Genomic DNA, 25,840 nt, shown 5'->3' on the forward strand with positions numbered 1-25,840 from the left:
TATAAAAATAACGTAAAATTTCAAAATCATGTACGGTGCAGTATTGACAAACAGCTATGAACTTCTATTTATAAGCAAGGATTTGAACATGGTATAAACCTGAAATTTTGTGAGGATGCTTGAGGTATATCCCCAAACCATATTTCATCACCAAAACTCGTACCAATTAGCTCATATGGTTGGAATAATTGAATTTCTGTTATATATCATTGAATTCCTTAGGAAATTGCATACATTTAGGTGTTTTCCGCGTAATTCTTAAAATTTAACTATTCGTTATTTATATAAATATTGCATTGTTAAGAATTTTACAAGCATATTCGGATTCAGGGAGCTCAAATTTATCATATAGAGTTGTTTTGGAAACTAACAATAATGGCATTGACAAATTATCAATTTCACCCCGAAATGAGAGCCTCTGATTTTTTATTTTAGAGGTATTTGTTAACACTAAAATGACATTTGTTAGAAAATTTCGGTATATAAGTCGATGAGGCTCACCTTCGTACTTGTTTTTCTGCATTTAGTTGCTTGGCATTGTTAACATTAAAGAAAACAAACTAGAAAAACCGTGAAAAATGATCAATTTTACCCGAAATTACGGTACCCTTAGGACACCTTCAGTTTTCGAATACTGTTTCTTGAATATCTACAAGTAAATTGTAAAGAACTCTAAGAAAGTTCCGGAAATCTAGACAGCAGATAATTCCTACAGCGTACATACATGTGAGCACTTCTTCAGAGAATTCTCACATCTAAGATGTTTTCAAGAATTTCATTTGAAATGTTTTCTTTAAGTTGTGTTCCTCAAGAATTAAATTGAAAAATGAGCCAAGGATTTAACCAGAATCTTCTATACAGGTATTCCAGTATAGTGCCATGGTTTTCTCTAAATAATGTACTTGATCTTGTCTAAAATACGACGAAGAGATTTCTTCATGAACTGATTCTGGATTTGTTTTGTAATCTTCTCCAATTCAACCAGAAATTGGTCGATGTGTTCAGACAGACTGGACTACATGATTTTTAGGCATTTTAAGGATAAGCCAAGGGCTTACGCAATTCTGACCTGAATGATGCTGTTTTTTATATAGATGCTTCATTAAATAGATAAGTTTCAATATTACGGTTAATCATGCACTTATTTTTAAATTTGGGATGCTCCAGTGTGACTATACAACGAATAATTCGCCAAAGTATAAATTCATTTAGAGGTTGTTCAAGGATTTCATTCAGTGATTGTTTCAGGCATTCTTCATGTGTGTATCCTTAAAGCCCTAAGGAAATACCTCAAAATAATACATTCTTTTAAAATTGTACGAATATTTAGTTTTTCAAGAAATTCCACAAGTAATAAAATATTTTGTAAATTTATGGCAAAATATCCGAATTACTGAAGGTATGATTATACGTATTTCAAAATAACCTTCTGAAGTAATTACTACTGGTATTTTAAAAACTTTCAAAATAAAATCAAGGAGAAATTTGTGAATGAATCCTTGAAAGTAATTTCGCTGAACTGCCAGATTTTCTTGGAGTAAATGCGTCTTCAAAGGTCTCTTTGGTCAAATTCTTAACCAAATTTTGGATGGACTTTATTACCATTCTCCAGAGAAAGAGTTTCTGATGAAGTTTAGAGTAGTTTATGACAGACTTCCGAACAAACTACCAGGAGCAATATCCAAAGAAACATCATGCAGATATTCTAAGAAAAACATATGAGTTTTAGAAGAAAGTCTTGAAATCAAAAGCTCTGAAAATATTATTTCAAATGAAATGAAAAATTCAGGAGTCTTCTTTTTTATGGCGTTACGTCCCAACTGAGATAAAACCTGCTTCTCAGCGTAGTGTTCTTATGAGCACTTCCCCAGTTATTAACTGAGAGATTTCTTTGCCAACTGAAAATTTTTGCATGTGTATATCGTGTGGCAGATATGAAAATAATAAATCTTCGAGCTGTTTAGTAGAATACCTATAAGTAGATGAAAAAACCGAATTTAGTACTATACCATTTAATTCCACTAGAGTTTGTATCCTTTGACAGATACGCGTATTTCGACCTCAACTGTAAGGCCGTCTTCAGTGTCGTGTACTAGACTCGACTTGAAGAAAACCATCGTATGCACACATTATATATTAACACTAGGTATAAACCTATTTCCCTACCCATTATTTTTTTTAACTTAAAATTTATGAGCTTTAGGTACATTCCATCCCTCTTTTGTTGAAACTTTAAATGCTGAAAGGTACATCACGGGAACGATTAGTAGGTATCAAGTTGAATAGCCATGTATTGCCGTTGCCGTTGTCTCTGTTGAGTAGCGTCGTAGGTACCTGTTTGCAAATTTCCAGACTCTCCGCCACATCCATACGACGTACACATCAGCAAACAGCTCCGCCCAAAGCTAAGGAATTTCGGAATCGATTTGGTATTTTCCAGCAGAGACAACCAACTTAGAACTTCGTTAGGCTCTACCAAGGATCCGGTAAACACACTAAACAAGGCTGGTGTTTACAAAATCAGCTGTTCCCACTGCAGCAAGGTCTACGTTGGTCAAACAAAGCGGTCTCTCGAGGTTAGATTCAAGGAACACTTAGCGGAAATAGGAAAAGCTCAGAAGACGATAGACAAGGGGATGACATACGATTTCAAATCTAAGGTGGCAGAACATATCTTTTCAGAAGGACATACAATTACGACGGCCGATATCAAAATTTTGAGAAATGTTTCTTCTCCTTGGAAACTGGATGTGGCGGAGAGTCTGGAAATTTGCAAACAGGTACCTACGACGCTACTCAACAGAGACAACGGCAACGGCAATACATGGCTATTCAACTTGATACCTACTAATCGTTCCCGTGATGTACCTTTCAGCATTTAAAGTTTCAACAAAAGAGGGATGGAATGTACCTAAAGCTCATAAATTTTAAGTTAAAAAAAATAATGGGTAGGGAAATAGGTTTATACCTAGTGTTAATATATAATGTGTGCATACGATGGTTTTCTTCAAGTCGAGTCTAGTACACGACACTGAAGACGGCCTTACAGTTGAGGTCGAAATACGCGTATCTGTCAAAGGATACAAACTCTAGTGGAATTAAATGGTATAGTACTAAATTCGGTTTTTTCATCTATTTTCAGATATGAAAATATTCTGTGCCCTGGAGAGTCGAGAAAATTTCATTTACGAAAAGATCTTCGATCGGCGGGACTCGGACCTACGACCCTTGGTATTGCTGAATAACTGAGTGTTTACCGCTACTGCTATCTGGGTCCCATGTCATTGCAGGGGAGCCATTCACTTTAAAAAAAATCTTCATGGCGACAACTGAACCCTTACCTTCAAAACATCCTGAAGTGAAGACATGCTTCCAAGGGGACTAGGCGATCTTGGTAACGAGGGTGGTTGATCCCGTGGCCGAGCAGGGGCTGCCCGTTTAGCACCTGGGAACGAATTATTGGAACCTTCTTTTAATGGGTGTGAGTGTGGTAGTGTTCTTGCAGTTTCAAATGTATACTAACCATTGTGGGGATGGATCATCGGGCGGGGCGGTGCTCGGGGTGGAGGCGGTGCGTGTCGCATCGTTGAGAGCTGTAATTGATGGAAACAGAAGAGTAAAACACATGTCTGTTTGAATGTAATAAGGGTGCCCTTACTCGATGTTGGTTGTTCTGATCTGCCGTTTCTATCGTCGTGGGGAGGTCAAGCAGCCGCTGTTTTTGGATGCCATCTCCGGGACCCATGTGCGATATGTGGTTGAAGTTTGTCGGAGCTGAAATCAGCTTCGAACGGCGATCGGTGCTTCTAGGAATTGATTTGATTGATTATAAAATTTTAAATGTAAAACTAATTGTCTATGTCCATAGCATTGTTTTAACTTACGTTCGTATCGTACGGCTGCCTTCGTTACGTAAGGAAAATCTTTTCGATTTGAGTCTTCCATCACGATCGCAGGGCGATAAATTGAGAAGCTCTCCTGAAAGTAGCAAGAATAAATTTCATATGTGACTGTATGTGCTTCTTTTTAAAACCGTGAATTGATAATTTCTACGGTCTTTCACGAAAACAAAATAAGACGTTGAAACATTCTCTTAATTCTTGTTATATGTGTAAGATGTTACGTCGAAGTCGAATTGAATTTCGAGCGCAGCCGTGGGAGTCGTTGAGAACGTATCCGTTATCGCCATCAGAGCCACCAACTTCATGAGCATATGGAGGGGCAAAGTTTGCTAATCAAGTCGAGTTCGCCAAGAACAGGGCATGGGAAATAAAAAATCCAACAAATGCTTTTATTTGATTACATTTAACTCTTTTTGAGAAAAAAATCAAGAATTCAGTGTGTCCTAATATTGGCACATATCATGTGCCTGAAACAACCCAGCAAACTTTCAAAAGGTCAAATATGGGTGAAAAAACATCAGAGATTGCATGGAATAGATAGATAGATAGATGTGAGAGATTTACAGCCCGAAGTTGGCTCAACTCTGTAGAAAACAATTCCATGGAATCTTGACCACGAAAAGAAATAACTATGGTAGGCTTCATTATCATGAAAAACCTATGGTCCCACTATATTGTCTGGGAATTCTAGAAGCAAATAAACATTATCTTTGAGAAATATCCATGAATTCTTATTCAAGACTTCGAATTGTCTATTCAAGTTGCGATCTTTCTCCATCTTTAGTAGAACTTGAATGTTGAATCAACTTGGAAAATATCGTTCTCAGAATTGCTCAAAAATCTCTTCCTTTGAGCTTTTGAAATTTCTGTTAGTTGCTCAAGAAATTATCAAGACTTAAAGAAATCGCAGAAGAGTCCAGCGTACTTTATCTGATTAATGTACAGACATAAAGACACAAAGGACGAATAACATCACGACTTCGTTTATTCTTCACATCATCTTACCTTTTAACCCGTTTTAACCTTTGCAGTACAAACATAAAAATTCGTTCATTTAGGTTTTCTTTAACACGCAATAACTTTGTCAATTCTCTTGGATTCTTGGAGCAACTCGCAGGAAAATTCCAGAAGGAAATACGGTGGAATTTATGGAGGAACTGCGGAAGAATTCCGGGCGAAACTTTGGATGAAATTTGGAAGGTACTTCTGACAAATTTCCGGTGGAGCTCCTACTTATTCCCGAATGGAGAAATATCGAGGCATTGGCGGTGGAATCATAAACGGAATCCCAGGAGGTATTGCTAGTGGAATTCCCCTGAGGAATTCCTGGAGGAAATGCCGAAGGCAATTCTTAATGAAATTTCCTGAGGAATTCCTGGACGAAATCCTCAAAAGAAGTACTGTTGGAAATTCTCTGAGGAATTCCTTGAGAAAATCCCGGAGGAATTTCTCAATGCAATCCCCGGAGAAAATCCCCGAAAGAATTTCTGGACAAAATACCCAAAGAAATTCTTGGAGAGAATCCCCGAAGGGGAAGAAATCCCTGGCGGAATTGGGTTGTTTAGTGATGAAAAATTCACAGTTTTTTGTAGCTTGCTAGAAAGAGCACATGTTTCTAAGTGTAACACGATTTTATTGCGCTTTAATATCTTAATTTTGATACAGTAAATGATTAAAACAGCTTTCATTCTGTTGACTGAATGACATTTCATTTTACACAATGACAGCTCGCCCCGAAGTAAATTTTGACGAGGGGTGATTCAATCGCGATTTCCATACTAAATTCAAACGTGTTTTAAAAATAGTTCCAGGGCACTAACAATTATGAAACTTTGGATTCTGGCTTAATATTTAACGTAGAATCAGAATATGTTAAAAACAGGATACCTCTAAACAAGCCAATTCTTGGAAAAAATCTCCGGAGGAATCCATGGAGGAAATCCTCGAAGAAATCCATGGAAAAATCCTTAAAGGAAATATTGGACGAAATCCTCGGAGAAAATGTTATTGAAAATTCACTGAGGAGCTCTAAGGGGATATCCCCGAAGGAATCCCTAGAGGAGATCTCCTGAGGAAGTCCCTGGGGGAAAATCCCCGGAGAAAAAAATCTCCGGATAAATTTTATGAAAAAATTTCCGAAGGAAATATAAGAAAATATAAGAACTCTGAAGAATTCCTGTAGAAATTTCGAAAAAAACAAGAGGAAATATAGCGGAAATCTGAAGGAATTCCCGATGGAGGTCAAAAAAAAAAAAAAATTCTGGATGAAATCTGAAGGAATCTCCGGAGAAATTCCGAAACGAAATCTCCGGAGAAACGCTCTGAAAAAATCCTCTAAAGAATTTCTGGGGAAATTCCCAGAGGAACTTCTTAATGAAATGCCTGGAAGATTTCCTGGACGAAATCCCTGGTATAATTCTGGATGAAATCCCCTGAGGAATTCCAGGAGAAAATGCCCGGAGGAGTTTTTGGGGAGTTCTTATCTTTGGAGAAATCCATTAAATTCCCGGAGGAACTCTAGAGAAGGAATTTCTAAATGGAATTCTCTGAAGAATTTCTGGACAAAATCCTCGAAAGAATTACTGTTGGAAATCCCCTGAAGAATTCCAGGAGAAAATGCCCAGAGGAGTTTTTGGGGAGTTCTTATCTTCGGAGGAATCCTTTAAATTCCCGGAGGAATTCCTGGAGGAAATCTCCGGAGAAATTCTGGAGGAACTTTAAAGAAGGAATTTCTAAATGGAATTCTCGGAGGAATTTCTGGACGAAATCCTCGAAAGAATTACTGTTGGAAATCCTCTGAAGAATTCCAGGAGAAAATCCCCGGAGGAGCTCTTGGGGATATCTCCGGAGGAATTCCTTGACGAAATCCCCGAAGGAATCGCTGTTAGAATTAACCTCAGGAATTCCTCGCGAAAATCCCCAGATGAGTGCTTAAAGATTTCCCGGATGAGTGCTTGAGGATTTCCCGGATGCGTTTCTGGTGGAACTCCGGGGTTTTTGCTTGAGGAACTTCGGAGAAATTCCTAGAGAAACTATGGAGGATATTCGTAAGAATTCCCGATGGATCTCCGGAAGAATTTTGCAGGAATTACTGGATGAAATCCAGAGCAAACGCTTGGGGGCTAAAGATAAATTTCTGGAAAAACTCTGTAAGAATTCCTGGTGGAAATCCAGAGGTATTGCCGGAGGAAATCAGAAAGCATTTCTAAAAGAACTTAAGAAAAAGAGGAACCCCGGAGGAATTAAACGAGGAACTCTGGAGAAATTCCCGGGGAAAATCTTGATTGTTTTTTTGAGAAACTCTAAAGTAATTCGTGGAGGAAATGTAGGGATTTTTTCGAAGAAAATCGTGAAAAATTCCTGATGGAAATCCGGAGGATTTCCGAGGTATTACTAGAACTCTGAATAACTCCGGGAAAAGCCAGGAGGCCTCCGAAGAAATTCCAACTCGGAATAAATTCTTGCAGGACTTTCAAGGAACTTCCTGCAGGGACTTCGAAGGAATTGCCGAGGAATAATATTTAGAAAAAAATCCGGAGAAACTCCCGATGGAACGATGGAGGGAATCCCGGAGGAACCCTGAAGGAAATTCTCTAAAGATATTCCTGAAGGAGCTCGGATAAATTTCTGGAGGATATCCGAGGAATCGCTGAAGGAACTCTGAAAGATTTTCTGGAGAATCCATGAAGGAAAAGTACCGACCTCCCACATTTTCCAAAGTTTTGGCCAACCTGTGTGACGCTTTTTCCCAAACCTAATGTCGGTCAAACGCTTGCTGTCCGCACTCGCTGCGCTCGTCGGACGTAAAAAAATGAAGTTCATCCTCTGTTCAAATTATACCTAGCAAATGCTTGCAGTAGTGATTACAGGGACTTATGCTTGCATATCGTATATCGGAGACTTAGCGGTATTCTGCCACCTCAGTTTTTCAATCCTCAATCCTGCATCTTCCACATTTAAAAGATTCAAAATATGTTCACTGAAAAAAGGCCAATAATCACCTAAAGTTAGTCTTACAAAATCCATTCCTGGATCCTATTATGCCACCTTTTCGATACTTTCTGTATTTTGGTTTTTCTGTCTTGTGGTATTTTCGGCCTTTCGAAATTTCGCCTTGTGGTATTTTCAGCCTTCTGTCATTCTGCCTTGTGGTTTTTCGCCTTTTGGGCTGATCTAGTGATGCAATTCATAGATCAATGTAACGTGAATAAACATTTCTTCTTCTTCTTCTTGGCATTAACGTCCTCACTGGGACAGAGCCTGCTTCTCAGCTTAGTGTTCTTATGAGCACTTTGGAAATTGTATCAGGCGTTCGCCTCTGATAATAATTTTAAATATATTTTGGTTTTAGATGATTTATCTTCCTATTTCATATTAACCCGTATAGGCCTGAGTGAGAGCAAAAATTCTAAAACCCTCACCGCTCAGCGAATTCCTAATGGATTCAAATGATTTTTTGTCAGTATACTGGCACACATATCTAGTTACTAGAAGTGGACAGTGGAACGCGGGAGTATTTTTGTGGTCGGAGTTATTCCGGTAAATCACTGGGTCAGATCGGGTGACAAGGGTACTGTGCGTTTGTGCCCCTCAAGGTAGGCAAATTTCAAATCACACATAATTTCCGGAATTGGCTATAATGTGGCCACTACATGACGGAATTTTAAGAAAATTGCATTAGTGTAAACCTTTTGAGAAACGATTGAATTGGATAACCATGAGTTTTGCATTTGATTAATCCTACTAATGATCATTTACGCGTTCCGGGACGCCTCGAATTTATGATAAACTGTCCAATTTGTATATGAACATCTGTGCCAAGCTTGTGGGAATGCATTTTAGTGCAAAATTATGTTTGATTTCTACTTTTCGAGAACTGAAACGGTTTAGTATCCAACAAATTTACAGCCGGTTCTTCCGGCATTACGTCCGAATGGCCACATCCGGTATATTATGAACGGTGCAAAACACTTCATTTATAATGTTGAATATCAGATCTTAATGATTTATGCAAATTAAAATTATTGTCATTGCAAATAAATAAAGGTAACTTGGCATGTCCCAAAAAATAGCCCTTTTTTACCCGACTTGACCCAGTAACCCACCGAAATAACTCCGGCCACAGGAATATTTCCGAGTTCCTCTGGCCACTTCTAGAAACTAGATATGTGGGCCAGTGAACAGACAAAAAATGATTTCAATCCGTTAAGAATTCGCTGAGCGGTGAGGGTTTTAGAAGTTTTGCTTTCACTCAGGCCTATACGGGTTAAAAGACTACCACAAAAAAGCGACTTGTTTTCTAAAGATTTCTATGAGAATTCAATTAAAAATCGCTATTTTAGGTATACTATTAGGTATTCTCCAAATTTTCTATTCAAATAGTTGTATAGATTTTTATTAAAAAAATCACTGATAGCTCCGTCATGGCCTTTAGCTATTCTAATGCATCCCGCAATGGCTTCGTTCAGCGAGTCGAGATGTGCCCGAATAAGGATAAGAGTATCTTGACGGATAAGCGTGAGGTTATCGAAAGGAGGAAGCCACACTTCGATGAACATGGTGCTGATAGCGCAAGCAATGAGGGTTTACACAACGGAGGGGATGGCTATTTCAGCACTGCGACCAATGGAATCAAACCAGCCTCGACTTCGAGGGAGGCTACGGATGCCATTCACCAGCTCAAGAACAATAAAGCTGCTAGTAAGGATGGTATCAGCGTTGACCTCATAAAGATAGGGCCATTTTTCTGCACCGGCTGATAGGCACAGTCTGGAAGACAGAACAGCTACCAGACACCGCGTAAAGCTATGGAATATCATGAACGAGAGCATCTTTCCCGAAAAACTTACAAAAGTGATAATCTTACAAAGCGACGATCTAAGATATCTCGTCGGACACTAAGACTCTCGTACCTGTTGTTAAATATTGTGCTAGAAGGTCTTATCCGGAGAACAAGGTTTAACAGCCAGGGTACCATTTTTTAACAGAACCAGCCAATTTGTGTGCATCGCGGAAATGGACATTGTCGGTCGAACATTTGAAAACACGGTCGACCCACTAAATTTACCATGTACAAAACGCTCATGAGACTAACGTTTTCTACGAGTACCAAACGTGGACTATGCTCGAAGAGGACCTGAATGCGTTTGAAGAAGGTGAACAAAGCTGGAAGGATACCATGGGCAGAAATGATACAAAAACGCCGAATAGCTACCCTGCAAAGATGGTTTTTGCTTCGGATCTGATTGGTACAAGAAGATGTGAAAGGTAGCGAGCTAAAGGGTCGATCAAGTTTACAAAAAGTTTGGAGTTTTTGAGGTCTTCAAGACTATGGCATCTTTGCTTTATTATGGGTACTGGAGGATGAAGGTAAAGCGGGTCTGATTACGGGGCAGTCTTTTACAGATTCTGTACATGTTATGTGTCATAGCTGCCTGACGCGGCTTTCTATCAAATGTTTGAAAATAAAAGCGACTTCAACATTAATGAACTGATCAATAACTTACGTGTGTGCATGTTTGCCAGGTAGATGACATGCGCCGCGTCGTTCAATGTAGTCAGCGAAAGACTACCGTTGTTCATCAGCGGGCGAGAACGCTTCAACCCAATCGATTGTACCCAGTCGGCAGTTTGCGCGTTGAAGATATCGAGATGCGTTTCCGAGTAGACTAGCAAATGACCATCACAATAGGCTGTAGGACAAAGGAAGAACATACAACAATGTTATATAAAGTTCAAAAATAAAGTATTGTAAAATGTTAGTTTAAGCTACTTAAACTAACAAAGTTTTACAGAAGGTTTCGCTCTTACTTATATGGGTAGGTACAGCAGGGTACATAATTTCCCGATCACGAGATTTGCGACCTTGCAAATCCACATAAATGGCTAAAGTTTGGAACACCAGCAAATATTCTCCATGGGCTGAAATATAAAAAATAGATAAATGTTGTACAAAACCATAATTTGAATAGTAGATCATCCTACCGCTTGATCCTTGCCCTGATTGGATTTCAATAACTCGCCATGCATCCACTCCGGAATACGCCAGGAAATTATTTAGTTGGTTCTCCGGATGTACTAGAGCTGCAAGACGGACATCACTATTGAATGTTGCCGTTCTTTCTCATAAGAAGATTTATAACTTACGCATTGCTTGGGCCTCTCCTTGTAGGCAGTACGCCGTAAAACCACTCTGATGACCTATCGCTAATCTAAGATCGGACAGCATCTGCAGACTCTGCACCGGGTAAGCAACGGTAAATTCACACATCTTATGATGTCGACTTCTATTTCGATTCACCACGTACACCACAATCTGCGAAGTATTCTGTCGCTTCAAGGCGATCACAATACAGAACACCGGTTGCGGTCCACGTTCGATTATCCCCGTACATGCTGTTATGCAGTTCTTGGATTCCGCTACCTTGATCCATTCCACGTCCGTTGCTTCCAACGCTCGGATCGGCAAAAGCCTCAAATGTCGCTGTTTGCCACACAGAATCACTAGCAGTTGCTCTTCCGCAATGTACCACAACTGATAGACCTTTTTACTTTCACCTATCCGGGCGATCTCACTGCGATCCAAATCCAGACAGAATAGACCGTCTTCCGTACCCAGCAGAATCCGATCCGGGTCAATTATGAGCGCACTCAGTGCGCTGCGAATTGCTGATAGGGAGCTATCCAACACCTCTTTCACGCGGAAAATGGCCGTATTTGGTAGGTTGTTTCGTTTCAATATTCGATGTAGTTCGCTCAGGGCTACCACCCACTTTGCCTTTTCGGATTCAGTATCCGCCAACATGAGCGTTTGAAGCGAAGGGCCGCCGTCCATTAGGGAGGTTGTTATCTAAAAGGAGGTGGATTCAAATGATGCTGAATAAGGCGGCGTCCATTTATTACGTAACGCTAAAATTGGAAATTTTCGACCACTCCCCCCCACCTCCGTAACGCTTTTTGTATGAAAATTTTCAAATTTTTGTATGAGTCGTAACGCTCGAGCCTACCCCCCCCCCCTCCCCCTAGAGCGTTACGTAATTTGTGGATGCCGCCTAAGGCTTACCTTCCAAAACTTACCTTAAAGATACAAGGAACGTCTTTTTTAGCTGCGTGAATAACGTCGCTCTCCCGAACTCCTGACACATTGAATTCTGGATCACGCATATCTAATACCTAAAAGTATGAACCACAACTAAGCATTTTTTTTTTCTTAGATGATACGAATAACCTACCTGAGTAACGTGAACACTTGGTAATGCACTACGGTCCGCTGAGATGTCGTACAGAAACAGCTTAAAATCACAAACAACGACAAACTGGCGCACCCAGCCACGCTTGACGGCTCCCAGCTTAGGTACCTTGACGTAGCCCTCGTAGGCCGTGCCGATGCCACGGGTCGGATCGATTCCGAGCGGCCGTTTGGTCTGATCGGACGGAACGGGACACTGCGTGGGTACCTTCTGGCAGCAGATCATGTGGCAGGCGAAACCGCACAGTTCGCACACCACGCCCTGCCGGGTGAGACCGACCATGAGCGAGGTGCAGTGGTTGCACTTGGTGGGACTAGAGAACGTGCGCACCAGGAACTGGTGCACTTTCTGCTTTGGCATCATCACGCTGTGCATGCTCTGTGGATGGTCGGAATGAATAAGAAATTGAGAATTAGTAAATAGGTGTTAACTTTGGGAAATACTGCCCATAACTGCATAACAGTCACATTCGACATATTTGACAAATTGGAGTTAATCTTATGGAGAGTAATCAAATGATAAATACTTTCTATCAACTTAATGAAATCTGTGAGATTGTTCTAGAGAATTCGAAAAAAATACCAAGTTGTTTTGTCACATTGGTAATTATAACCGCATAACAGTAACATTGAGATTACAAATGTGCGTCATAATGCAATAGCAATGAAATTTCTATCAGAATTATTTTCTGACTATTCACCTAGTATGCAATATGAGTTATACAAAATATCAGCATCAAATAAGCACTTTTGAGTTCCTCGTAATTTTGTGAAATTTTAGTTTCCTCCCATACTGCCATAAATTGCGCTCTTGGTATTCCATTTACTCAATGCCTACTTTTGTCGAATGTTACAAATATGCAGTTATGGGCAGTATATCGTATACCAATTCGAATGCTGTGAACAAACAACCTTTTTCCGTACTCCCAAACTCCCAATGTTTTCTTGTGGAAGTGCAGATGACTCAACGGCTTCCTTAAAGTAAGAAACACGTTAACATTTCATTTCCATCCCCGAATTGACCTGCATTCGGACGCAGCCGGCACCCTTATTGTTTGTTGTAATAATAAGAGCACCAGTGAGTTACGCATTGAGAATGCACACTAAATCTGTTCGGTAAAAATAACTGGGTTTTGGAACTACCGAAAAAGTCAGCAAAGTAAAAAAAAAATGTCACAAAACTAAAAACAGAGATTTTTTACTGAAATTTTGCAGAGAGCTTTCTTATTATATCATACATCGATAAAAAATAAAACATGGTGAAATTTGCTTTTCAATTACGCGTGGCGACAGTTTTCATTTTACTGACTTTTTCGGTAGTTCCAAAACCCAGTAAAATTTTACCGACCCCAGTAATTTGATCTAAGTGTGTGCTACAGATCCTGAGTATCCTCCTTAATGCAGGTAGATCACCTTTACGTGGTGTGCTACGGGGTAAGATCTACCGGGCAACAGCGACGAAAGTCTGGGAGCTTAACGAACCCCCTCTAGGACCTCTGCTATTTGGGGTGTTGCCCAGGATGTGATGGAGTTCGCAGTGGGCTTTGATAAACCTTCATAAATACCACAAAAAATCCGAATGCAAATCTGTCAATGCGACCTATGCCGCTCAAAGTACCAAAGCACCATAGCCCAAACCAACAAGAGTGCCAACCGGCACATTAGGATCGATGCCAATAAGGTCCTGATTATGGCATACTGGTCGCGACACAAACGGACAAGATATGGCACTACGAGTAGGAGTTCTTCAAGCACATTGGGGCAAACGGTAGTACGGTCCCAGCTATGTACACTGGCAGCGCACGACTGAGGAAAAGTGACGATATATGTAATGGTTAGTATGCGTTGAGGCTGACATCACCGACATTCTACTCCCTTAGTAGGTTCGGGTGACACTGGCCAGAATTCGCTCTGATTTGAGTATGAAGCACGATTGAAGCAAGCAAAGAAAAACATCCTATCTGTTGCGGTCCACGATCGTCAATGTATCGCAAGTTGTAACAAGTCTGATAAATGGAAACAGCGAACGAGAGCACCAAAGAGAGAGCGATGATAAAATTTTTTTTTTCGCTTGTTTACCGTTGGGGAGAGGTGTTTTTCTTTACTGGCACGATAAATAATCCACGAGCATCCAATAGCAATAGTGTCCCCCAGGTTTGGTGCATGTTTAGAGGCGTTTGATCATGCACTACTATCCCCCCAATCTGATCAAAGTTGTAGCAGTATATGATAAACCAATGTTTCCCAAACATTTTTGGGGCGAGACCAACATTTTTTGGAATCGCCCCCCTGATGTGAAATTTAAATGGTTGCATTAAACGATAAACTTACGTTGAAGTTCCAATCAATATCTTTTCGTAAGTATACCAAAAATTTGACAAGCTTAAAGGGTGTAGTAGTCAAACATGATGCTTCAATTAAAATACCCCAAAAAGAACGTCTTCTGTTTGTATATCCATAAAAAGTCATGCAATATCTATCATATGCATGATTTATTTTGTATCAACAAATCTATTATCCTGCAAATGTGTGCGATCACTAAACAGTTTTTTTTCTTCTTCTACGATTTTAATGTAGCAACTCGGGGCTACGAGTCGGATACAAGAAAGAAAGGAGAAACCCGGAAACGGCGACCAAGAAGCATAATAAAAAAAATGAAACGTATGAACTTAGGAGAGGCCCTCGTTATCAAAACGGAGGAGGCGAAATACGCCAAGGTTTTGAAGGCGATGCGAAGCACGGAGAAGCTATCGCCATTGGGCGCAGACGTGCGGAGCATAAGGCGGACTAGGATTGGTGAAATGATCATAGTCTTAAAGAAGGACGCCAAGCAAAAGAGTGTGCCTTATAAGCAACTAGCACAAGAAGTACTTGGCGACGAGGTTGATGTGAGATGTAAAAAACTAGATGAGGTCACCGATGCAGCTGAGGTGTCGGCTGCCCTCAAAGAGACAGAAGTAAGCTGTGCACCACCGGAGGCCATAGGGCAAGCGATTGTAAGCAAATCGCTAAGTGCCTGATATGTGTTGACTGAGTAGGCAACGGACACTTAACGGGTGGACCCAAATGTCCGGGCACAAGCGGAATATCAAAGCAGCCAAAACGTAAGAAACACAGTTGAATTTGAACCATTGTGATGCACACCAGCAGCTGCTTTGGCAGTCAGTCTCGGAAACGCAGACCGACGTGGTGCTTCTATCGGACCCATACCGCATACCACCCAACAACGGGAACTGGGTGGCGAAAAGGTCTCAACAGCTAGCAGCTATAGGAACCACAGGACGATACCCAATCCAAGAAGTAGTCTCTATCTTAAATGACGGTTTTGCAATAGCAAAAATTAACGGCGTGTTTGCAGTTGTTACACCCCCGGTCGATTGAGGAATTTTCCCTCATGGTCGACAGGATGAAATCCGAACTATCGGCAGCCAGTTGTAATAGCTGGTGACTTTAATGTATGTGCAGTGGAGTGGGATAGCAGCTGCACCAACCAAAAAGGCCAACTATTGTTGGAATCCATTGCCGAATTAAATAAAGAGCTGGCAAATGAGGGTACCTTCCGCAGAAGTGGTGCAGATCCGATTATCGACATGACGTTCTGTAGTCCTAAACTTATAGATACCATGAGCTGGCGCGTTGATGACGGTTATTCTCATAGCGATAATCAATCCCTGATGGACGGAGTGCAGTGCAATGTAACTCGACCAAAGCCCGAGGTGGGAAAACAGTGCGCTTCGACGGCGAAGTAATCACTAAAGTCCTGACGTGCGAACGGGACACTATGGACCTCGGTGAAGAGCTAGTTGCTATGAATTTCATGACTTATATCACGAGCGGGTGATGCTTCCATGCCGAGCAAAGCCCCTCCTAGATAGAGCATGCCACCGGTGTACTGGTGGTGCGAATCAAATACAAATCGACCAATCTGTCTTCGGGCTAGACGGAGATAGCAACGCGCACGCACAGAAGCACAAAGAGAAGAATGCGGTACAGTATTCAGAGAGGCAAAGTTAGCTCTTACAAGGGTAGAAATCAGAATCCAAAAACATTATATTATGATTTCAGAGTGTTTTCAGCTTATGAAAATACATCATGATTCGGACTAATGATATCATGAATCAGATTTCCGTAACGCAATATATGCGTTATGTTTTTGTTGCGGATTGCCCGGAAACATGAATTACTTGCCTAAAATCATGAGTCGCGCTTCCGTTTATTATCGACAATATTAAAAAAAATGAAAAACACCCCCTAGAGCCAAATTTGAACCAAGAACCTTCTGACTCAGGATCCCGTACTATACCACACTACCATTTTAATATGTTGAGATGGAGGTGATCGAAACGAATGATATTATGCAATGCACCCCGTTTAGTGTTGTCAGTCTGGATGTTACGCTTTTGAGGAATCATGATTATCACACTAGAAACCTTGATTTGTGGTCCTGATATCATGACCTAACCAAATTATGAATTTCATGACTTATAAATCATGATTAGGGAATCAGATTTTTTATCCGTGTAAAAAGGAAATCAAGAGTCGAAAACGGGCATGCTTTGATAGTCTATGCCAGAGATAGAGTGCCAACTCGAGTCCGTGGGGTGACGCCTACAGAGTGGTAATGGCTAAGACCAAAGGTACCATAGCGCCCCAAGAGAAGTCACCCGAGTTGCTGCGATCGGTAATCGATGTCGAAGAAGTGGCGAGGGTGACGAACGAAGAGCTAGCAGAAGTCGTGAAATCATACGCGTCAAATAAGGCACCAGGACCCGATAGTTTCCCGACTGTTGCCCTAAAAGCGCCAGTAAATGCGGATCCGGACATGTTCAGAACCATGATGCAACGCACCATGATGCAAGGAATCTTCTCGGGTGTATGGAAGCGCCAGAAACTGGTGCTAGTATCAAAGGCGGGGAAACCACCAGGTGCCCCGTCGGCGTATGAACCTATCCGTCTGCTAGATACGACGGGTAAGTCGTTGCACTGTGTTTTATTTCGTCGATTTCATGCGCTTCTTAAATAGCGCCCAAACCGTTGATTTTAGCAATATAGTTTGTTCGGAGAAGTTTCTTGGTAAATTAAAGCGCATCTTCTGATGAAAAAAGTTTTGTGATCAATCCACCTAGCAGTGAGATAGAAAAACTATTTTTTCAAAACATTTAGATAGACATATGGTGTCTTCGGCAAAGTTGTAGAATTGGCAATTTGAAACAACTTTGTCGAAGACATGATTTTTCTATCTCTTATACTTTTTGATACATACGCCGTTGTATGTCAATGGCCCCTAAAAATAAAATTTTTAATCATAACTTTTTTCCAAGAATTTTGAATTTTTGTGTGTCTTCTACAAAGTATTTTGTCATGAAAAAAAAAACGTGTTTTTGCTGAACATACCATCATGCTATCTTTTGAAGTAACAAAGTTATTTATGAATTACTCGTTTTTTAAGGGGTAGTTTAGGTACCTATAACTGCCTTCTGCGCAAAATGGCACAGACAACTCTTACAAATCATAAAAGAACCATATCTTCCCTTTCGGCAGATGATAAAAACATTTGTCTATAAGCGTCTTTTCATGGATTCTAACTATTGAACAAACAAGCCTTATTAAAACGATTTCTACCAATAATTCCTTCAAGAGATAGATAGGTGCGATGTTCAGCAAAAACACGCGTTTTAAGATATCTAACAACTTTGTAGAAGACATGAAAAATGTTAAAAATTCTAGTATAAAATTAGCCTACCTTGAAAAATTTTAAATGTACTACCTAACCTAAAGCGGTTGAAAGCACGTAGGAATAACATGAAGAATCTTTTGGGGAATTCCGGAAAGTATCGCTTGGGAAATTATAGAAGGAATCTTGGGGTATTTTGGGAGAATCTCTGGAGGAATCGTTCAACAAATTCCGAACATACAAATTCCGAGCATACCGAACGGTTTCTAAAGAGGCTTTGTTCATCATAGCCGGGATGACGCCCATCGGGCTCATCATTAAGGAAGATGTTCAATGCTTCAACCAAAGAGGTACCAGAGGATTCCGCAACGCTTGTAAAGAGGCAACGCTCAGAAGTTGGCAGCAGGAATGGGAAAACTCCACTAAAGGTAGATCTATCGGTTAATACCAAATGTGTCAGATTGGTATAAAAGAGACCATGGGGTAGTGAACTTCCATCTGACGCAGTTTCTGTCAGGCAATACCTGCATAGGTTAGGGAACTCAGAATCTCCTGCATGCCCCAATTGTGCAGGTGTGGAGTAAACAGCGGAGTGTGTCATATTTGAATGCCTCCGTTTCACTGTTGAGATCGCATGCTCGCTACATGCGGAGGGGACACGTCCCCCGACAAAAGTATGTGTGCGGATGCCGAGTGCTGGAATGCAGTAACTACGGCTGTCACACACATAATGTTAGAATTGCAGCGCCTATAGCGCGCCGACCAAGAGTTGGCTGCAGAGGATTAGCCCTGCCGAGGCTGGTCCCTTGTAACTTTGCTTAAGTTTGCCTAGGCTACTTCTGCTACACTGCCCATAAATGCATGTCAGTCCCATCTTTGCTGGATTTCCTATTCACATGGGACAGTTATGCGTTTATGGGCAGTACATGTTTTATGCTATGTGTTTTTATTTTATTTCGATTTGTAGGTTTAAAAGGGAAAACTGCTTTTTATGTTTTGACTTTTGCACAATTCTTACTTGAGCCTCAAGAGACCCCGAGCTGAAGTATTAAAAAGGAGATACATACCAGCGAATGATCGCTCAGGTTGCTCTTAGAGCTGGACAGCGAATGGCCTCGATTATCCTCGACATCACCTTCCTCACTCTCCATCGAGTAGTTGGAGTGGTGCATTTGATGCCCTTGCTGTTGTTGCTGCTGCTGTTGATTACCATAAGTATGCGATTGCTGCTGAAGATGTTGCTGCTGTTGTTGTTGCACCTGCTGATGCTGCAACTGTTGATGCAGCGACGAAAGGCTCTGGTTATGCTGGTTCATCGGCGTGTTGGTAAGATTGTTCGACGATGAACTAGTAGATGTCACGTGCTGACTGATCTGCTGGGACGGCTTCATTTAGGTAAAAAAAAGTACAAATAGATAATGAAATTGATTTATGAACAATTCTTAGCTTAGAAATGACAATTACCATATTCACTGCTAGGGTTGAGTTGGTGTGCGTTGTCGAACCGGAACCATCGCGCGATTCTTTCAGGAAATGGTCCAGATAGGACATCTGTGACGAAGGTCTCTCCAAGACTGCTCGGCCAGGAGTTCGGATAGCAAGAGTGCGCATATTGCGCGCGTTCAGCCATTTTTGTTTTATTTTGGTGAGTAATCGCCGTTAGTTGAATCGGTGTTATTCAACAACAAAGGATGAAGCATTTGAAATTATATTTCGATTTTAATGGTCCGATTGATTGATTGAATGTTGGTTGACGAAGAATTTCATCCAATTGGCGAATGGTATTTTGGATTAGCAACAGCAGCATTTAACAAAACACACGATTGATTTTTGTTGGCGCGACAATGTCGGATTGTTTGTGTGATTATTGTTTTTTTATTGGTTTTAGAATGGCACATCACAACAGTAAGGGCACGCAGATATTGTTTGCGGTGTGATTTGTTTGTGGTTTTGTGATTTTGGCATGATAAAAACAGAAAGAGAGAGAAAACGCATTTGTTAGAAAAAATGTATGATTAATTTTACAGGAGACAATTTATTCAATGAACGAGGGTGGGAATCTGTCGAACAAGGTGAAGCATCAACGTTATGACCAAGTATTTTTGTATGGGTTGGAAACTGAACAAAATGGTATTATTCAATGAGGAAGCTTTCCTTATGAAGCTTAAGGCAACGGGAGCTTTTTCCATCGCTCAAGCATTAATTGCAATCGCCGGTTAGCAGAAACGAAGGTTTTGTAAAACTGTTTGAAATCATTGTAATTAAATGTAAATGATAGATTATTTTATCCTTTTATTTCTATAGAATAATTATGTTGCCTATGGTACGACAAACTCACAAATTGAGATAATGTTATCTAATTCTAGAACTGAATTTCTGTTGTATGTTTAAAAATGTAAGGAACGCCTTCTAACCGAACGCGGGTAGATCACCTTTTCGTGGTGCGTTACGTGGTAAGATCTACCAATTCGAACCCTAGTCTCATCTTGTTTGTCGAGCTAGCTAGGGTAATATTTTTAATTTTTGAAGTTTATCTATTTTACCTAGCAGTTGCAAGTTACCCCGTTTGACGGTATCAACTTAACAAGAACTGTTTTCTACTGGTAATCAAGAATTCACGTGTATGCTGATTAATAAACATTGTTTAGCTCAAGCTAGATTCGATTTTGCTACTAGTACAAAGCCCGTTTTTACAGTATTTTTCGGTACTAAATAAAACCGAGACAAGGATAGGACTAGAGTACCGATTTGGTTCCTCAGAAATTGAATCGATTATGTTTGATAAGGGGCATGCCTTTGCTGAGATGCAAGTCTCTGTGAAGGGTGTAAATGGTGAAACCTTTTCATCACATTCGGTTTTTATCAATCTCTTAGGAATCAACAAGAACTGTACGGAAATCGATACTTCATTGCCTATCAATGGAAATGGAGTAATGTATCTAAAAAATGGTCGCAGTGGCTCATCCGGTCAGAAGGAAAAAAACATGGAATGTAACGCCTAGTATCACTTTAGGGACAGACACTGTCCAAATGCGCATTAAAGAGTCATGTCAATATAAGACGCATTGATAAACAGACACTGAAGATTCATATAAAAAATGTGTATGATGCAGAAAGGATATCGAAATATTTCGTAATTTCAATGCAGTTCTGTGACATGTACTCATGTGCTCTAAAACTTAAATTTGCGGGAGAATGCACATTTCAAATTTTGGTTTAAGCTAGATGCATCGGTTTTGGCATTGTTGCATTGTGTCGTTTTGTGAAGCAAATCAGCATGATTTTGCTTTACCATTTCGTGTTTAGTACATCACATTGACATGAGAGAACTACAATTATTACTTCCTAATAATGTATTCGAAAAGTAATAATAATAATAATTCGGTATTTTGTTCTTAATTTGGTCCAAACCGAAATTGAAAATGCGACCAAATCTGATTCGGGTTGCCAATGCAAACAATTTCACCTAGTATGTATCTCACTTTCTGGCATAAGCGGAATTTAAAATTTTGTGAATAAAAAATTGAACATAGGGCAAATGCCCCGGTTTTGGCCAGCCTAAGGGAAAATGTCAATAAAAACCCGTATTTATACTAAAAATTTGTCTGTGCTACAAATATGTCAAATGCATACGTTCAATCCATATTATTTGTAAAACGGTGTATAATCCACTATTGCAACAACTGGCGTATGGCCAAAACCGGTGCTTCTACCCTTGTGTCTTAGATCCCTATAGATACCCCCCCCCCTCCCCTCGTATTTACGCCAATGTTTCTTTTTACCCAAAATTAGTGTGAGAAAATGGTCCCCGATAGACCCCGAGTTCTAATCAAGCAAAATAGTTAGAACTGTAAAACTTACTTTATCGTTCATAAATATGAAACATATAGTATTTTTTTCAATAATTTGCCTCAATACATGTTATTGTAACATAAGTGCTAATGCAATCCGTCAATTAAATTTTATTTTTGTAAAAAAATCCTTGATTTGCTGAGGCATTCATTGCCGCACTGTAAACGTACATATAAAAAAGTAGCAAAATAAACAGCTAATAAGTGGGTTTTGTCCTAACGGGGACGTAATGCCAAGACAAAAATAAATAGAATGAAAAAAACGTTTTTTCATTCAACTGCTTAAATGTAAGTTGGAGTCAAAATCCAAGATGGTCGCCAGATTTTTTAATCCAAATGATTTGGACTATTCTTCACTCAACTTGAAGACATAATCTACTTTTCTATAAAAATGATATTTGGATTAATTGCACTCGCCATATACATCAAAATCATAGAACATGATTATCGTTCAGTAGGGTAAATACCATTGCTTACCAAGTTTTTGTAGCTGTTGTCTGTCTGATGACAACCTCAGAATTCAGAAAAATCGGTGCGGTTAGAAAAACACTATTTTTCGATGAAATTCACAATGGCAGTACTATTAAAAATGACCACCAAGATATTTGCATTGCAAATATTGCAAAGTTTCATACGATTCGGTCCAGAAAAAACCCTCATGCAAGAAGTGCCCAAGTAGCTCTGCACCCTACAAATTTAAACAAATATAAAATAGAATGCAAAAGATACATGATTGAAATCAACTATTTAAACCATTTTCTACTCAAGAGATGCGCATTTTTTGTAGAAAATCACGATTTTCTTTTCGTAGAACATGTAGATGTACGATTAGAGAATCACCCCTGCACAATATGGTCCGAATCAACAATTTAGACGTATGATCTCGTTAGAGAAGTTATTCGGAATTGAGTTTTGCATCTTCTTTGAGTTTAAATTTTGACTCAACCTTTTTCTTTCAAGGAAATTTGAGGCTGCGCTCTTCAACGTTTAGACAACATACGTTGCTTAACAATTCAGTCGTCGCGCTGTTGTATTTTGTGAAACACTGCTGAAAATACCTCGCTTTTCGTTCACAACAGCAGCGCGGTGGATCTGACGGTGGCAAACCGCGCGACGACTGGAAGGTTATTTTATCGAACCAACTCCATGAGCTATGGGCATCTACAAATTTCAAAGTTGTTCGCTTAAATTTGCTTATAACTTCAAAATCACAAGAACTACAAACTTGCATAGCTCAGCAAAAATGTGTGTTATTATTTCCTCTACAACTCTTCTGAAGACCTCATTCTCGGTCTGGCTTTTGCCAAGTTTCCCCTCTACCAGGACCAATACTCAGACGGACTAGGCAATGGCGCCCACACGAACACTGTTTTTTTATTAGTATTGTGACGTGGTAGTTTTTGAAAAGCACCCATATTCCCTTGCTTCTGAGAAAAGGAAGCATTGTGAAAATCAGCAGCTCCATCAGAATTTGTTTGAAATAGTTGTGTAGTAGTGTCATTACTAATACTGTCTAGTCGAAATGGTTTTGAATAATTTGTCATTCAAGTGCTATTCTGATTACTCCTGTCTTTTACGTAAGATTAGAGTCTTAAATGTCAATTGTCGTCATGTTTTAACAAAATTAGGCTGTTTAGTAGTAGTTCTAGTTAATTTTATTTTTGTTGTTAAAAGTGTTTATTGGTCATTACGTTCATGTATCCTTAAAGAAAAAAGTCGCTTTCCTTGTCTGTTCAACAATTTTTCGAAACTAGCAAGTGTACCCTAATGATCGATCTCAGCGTCTTACTTTCCATAGTCATTTTATAGTGAATATTGAAGAGTAAAGTTACCTTAGGCTTCTATTACAGTCTCCTACATGATTCACTTTTCGGTGGCAAATGCAATGCTTCACAACGCCTACTTTCTACTTGTAAATTTTGCGAAAATGAAGCTGGAATTAGATTATTTATACCACTGTTACAAAAGAGGCAATGTAAAAACCATATTAAAATAAGATTGTCGCCACTTATTTCTACTCAGTGAATCTACTAGTCATTTTCCTAAGAGTTCCTATGTTTTCCCTACGTCGTATATGATAACGATGTATCTAACTAGCTAATAGTAAGAGTGGCTACGGATCATTCTGGTTACCAAAAGGCAAACTGAACGTCACCAATAGTATTAATGTCCACTTCGAATAGATTAATTATTTGAAATGGGCATCAATTCTATCAATGACGCAGAATGTCCGTTGGATCACATCCGAGATATTATTGCGTATATGCCATATGAATTATGACGCGGCTTTAAGCAAAAAGTGCCAAAATGTGATACCACCACTACAGGTTACGCCTTTGGTTTCCATCATATGGGCTAATGGATTATGCCCTCCCATCGCGGCAAGGTCGCATAACCAAGGGGAGGGTTCAGAGAGACCACCTTTTTCCTGCTAAAATGTAGATTGGGACTATTTTGCATTGTTTTTAACTTCAAATGAACATCCTTCCTCTATACGAGAATACTGCGTTGTCTATGTATTTTAGGCGAATTATGAGACATACAAGTATCACATGAAGCAATACCTATCGACGATTTATCAAAAATAAATGTCTTTTACATTGAAACATTAAAACTTTCATATGAGAAATTAAAGATAGCCTACTTTGAAACCTTACAAAAGACAAAATAAGGACGTAGTAGTCAGACTCAGTATGATTACCACTTCTAGTACTATATTCGGTCCCACCCTGAGTACCGCGTAGTACCCAAGTTTGACAAATCGCTGTATATTTTTATCACCTCGCGCATAATAAAATATTGGGCAACTCCGAAATTTTTAGGACATTTAATGTACTAATTTTGTCGCTAAAACCGTCGCAAAATATGGGTAATATACCACATTGAGGCAAAAATACTTAGGTTTTCCATAAATCATGACTTATGAACCAGCCAAATTATGGTTTCATTGAACGCTTAACCATTTCGACATTGGGATCATAAGTTTTATAAGTGAGAGCTTTGAATAATTTAAGAACCACTACTTGAAATAATTTTCATAACAATCGCTAAAAGAACTGCTCCTCTTTTGATGTTGGGTACAAGTTAATCGAAAGCAGGTCACATGTTAACAAAACATGTCAATTTTTGAGAATGCCTGAAATGAAAGGTAAGCATTATTAACAGTTGATCATTTTACTTAATCAATTATCATTGCGTTTTTTATCGATTTTCATTGAATTACTTATGAAATTTAGTAATGAAATTCTTCACCAAAACCATAAGTAAAACTTAAAAATTTCAACAATAATCGTTGTGGCGCCAAATCATAATTATTCCTTCGGAAATTATTAAGTTTTTTGCCTCAGTGCAGGATTCGAATGAGGTTTGTCCACCTAGCCACATGTTGTAAATGTGAACGCTGAAAAACTCAAGCGAAGTGGATTGTTTTGAAGAGTTAAGTGCATGAAATATGAATATTAAGTGTGATTCCAACAACACTGCGTTCCTGTGAGAATAATTTTTCCGATTCATCCATGAAAATTGTGCATTTTTTTGCTTCATTAGTGCGACGAGCTTGGTTTGGAGATAACGAACTGCTATTATATTTGATGTTTCCAATTTTTTGACCATCTGATTTTTGTAAGTATTACATTTGCTGAATATGTCGTCTAAATGATATTAAACGATATCTGTTTTGTTTATTGTTACCGTCAGTGTAATAGTACCCGCTCAGGCTCCCAGTAACCCGCTTACGCGTTTAGAAAGTATGTTTACTTGAGTAAATACCTAAAAGATTGCCCACAACATGCTTTAATATATCGATTTAAAATGGTTAGCGGCTAAAGTTTGTTTTAATTTTTTTTAAGCAGTGTTCTGAAATATGAGCGGGTACTGATGCACGGATGGTATGTTGATCTTCAAGGTTTCTGTAACAAAGCAGCATTGCGAAGCGCATCCTAGCCGTTCTACTGTGTCTACGCGATTTAGTATGTTACAAATTCTACACAAAAACCTATTCACATTGTTTAGCAGACAGATAAAACAAATAAGAAAAAACTCCACGTTCTTCATTTTCTAACAAGTCCACTATATTTTCCTCTATCGAAAAAAAAACAATAACAATCTTATATATTTTCTTCATTTTGCCAAAATACAATCTTCTTCAAGCATTAACAATTGGAAC

The 25,840-nt window shown here is 39.4% G+C and overlaps 1 protein-coding gene across 6 annotated transcripts in view; it reads right to left on the reverse strand.

The window, feature by feature from the left end:
• The window catches only part of LOC5578523 (serine/threonine-protein kinase Genghis Khan), a 186,804-nt gene that overhangs the window by 2,917 nt on the left and 158,047 nt on the right, over positions 1-25,840 (reverse strand). For 5 of the 6 annotated variants that reach the window (XM_021855845.1, XM_021855842.1, XM_021855843.1 and 2 more), the window contains 12 exons: positions 19,289-19,398; positions 18,892-19,209; positions 12,134-12,529; positions 11,979-12,074; positions 11,049-11,751; positions 10,887-10,985; positions 10,713-10,823; positions 10,409-10,594; positions 3,885-3,978; positions 3,659-3,806; positions 3,524-3,593; positions 3,342-3,469 (listed from right to left, as the gene is read on the reverse strand). In XM_021855845.1, coding sequence (XP_021711537.1) covers positions 3,342-3,469; positions 3,524-3,593; positions 3,659-3,806; positions 3,885-3,978; positions 10,409-10,594; positions 10,713-10,823; positions 10,887-10,985; positions 11,049-11,751; positions 11,979-12,074; positions 12,134-12,529; positions 18,892-19,209; positions 19,289-19,398 — 2,459 coding nt within the window. The remainder of the gene's footprint in view (positions 1-3,341; positions 3,470-3,523; positions 3,594-3,658; positions 3,807-3,884; positions 3,979-10,408; positions 10,595-10,712; positions 10,824-10,886; positions 10,986-11,048; positions 11,752-11,978; positions 12,075-12,133; positions 12,530-18,891; positions 19,210-19,288; positions 19,399-25,840) is intronic. The other variant, XM_021855846.1, reaches the window with a different exon arrangement.

The sequence above is a fragment of the Aedes aegypti genome, chromosome 3 (assembly GCF_002204515.2).
Source record: "Aedes aegypti strain LVP_AGWG chromosome 3, AaegL5.0 Primary Assembly, whole genome shotgun sequence".
In the NCBI taxonomy this organism is placed as follows: Eukaryota; Metazoa; Arthropoda; class Insecta; order Diptera; family Culicidae; genus Aedes; species Aedes aegypti.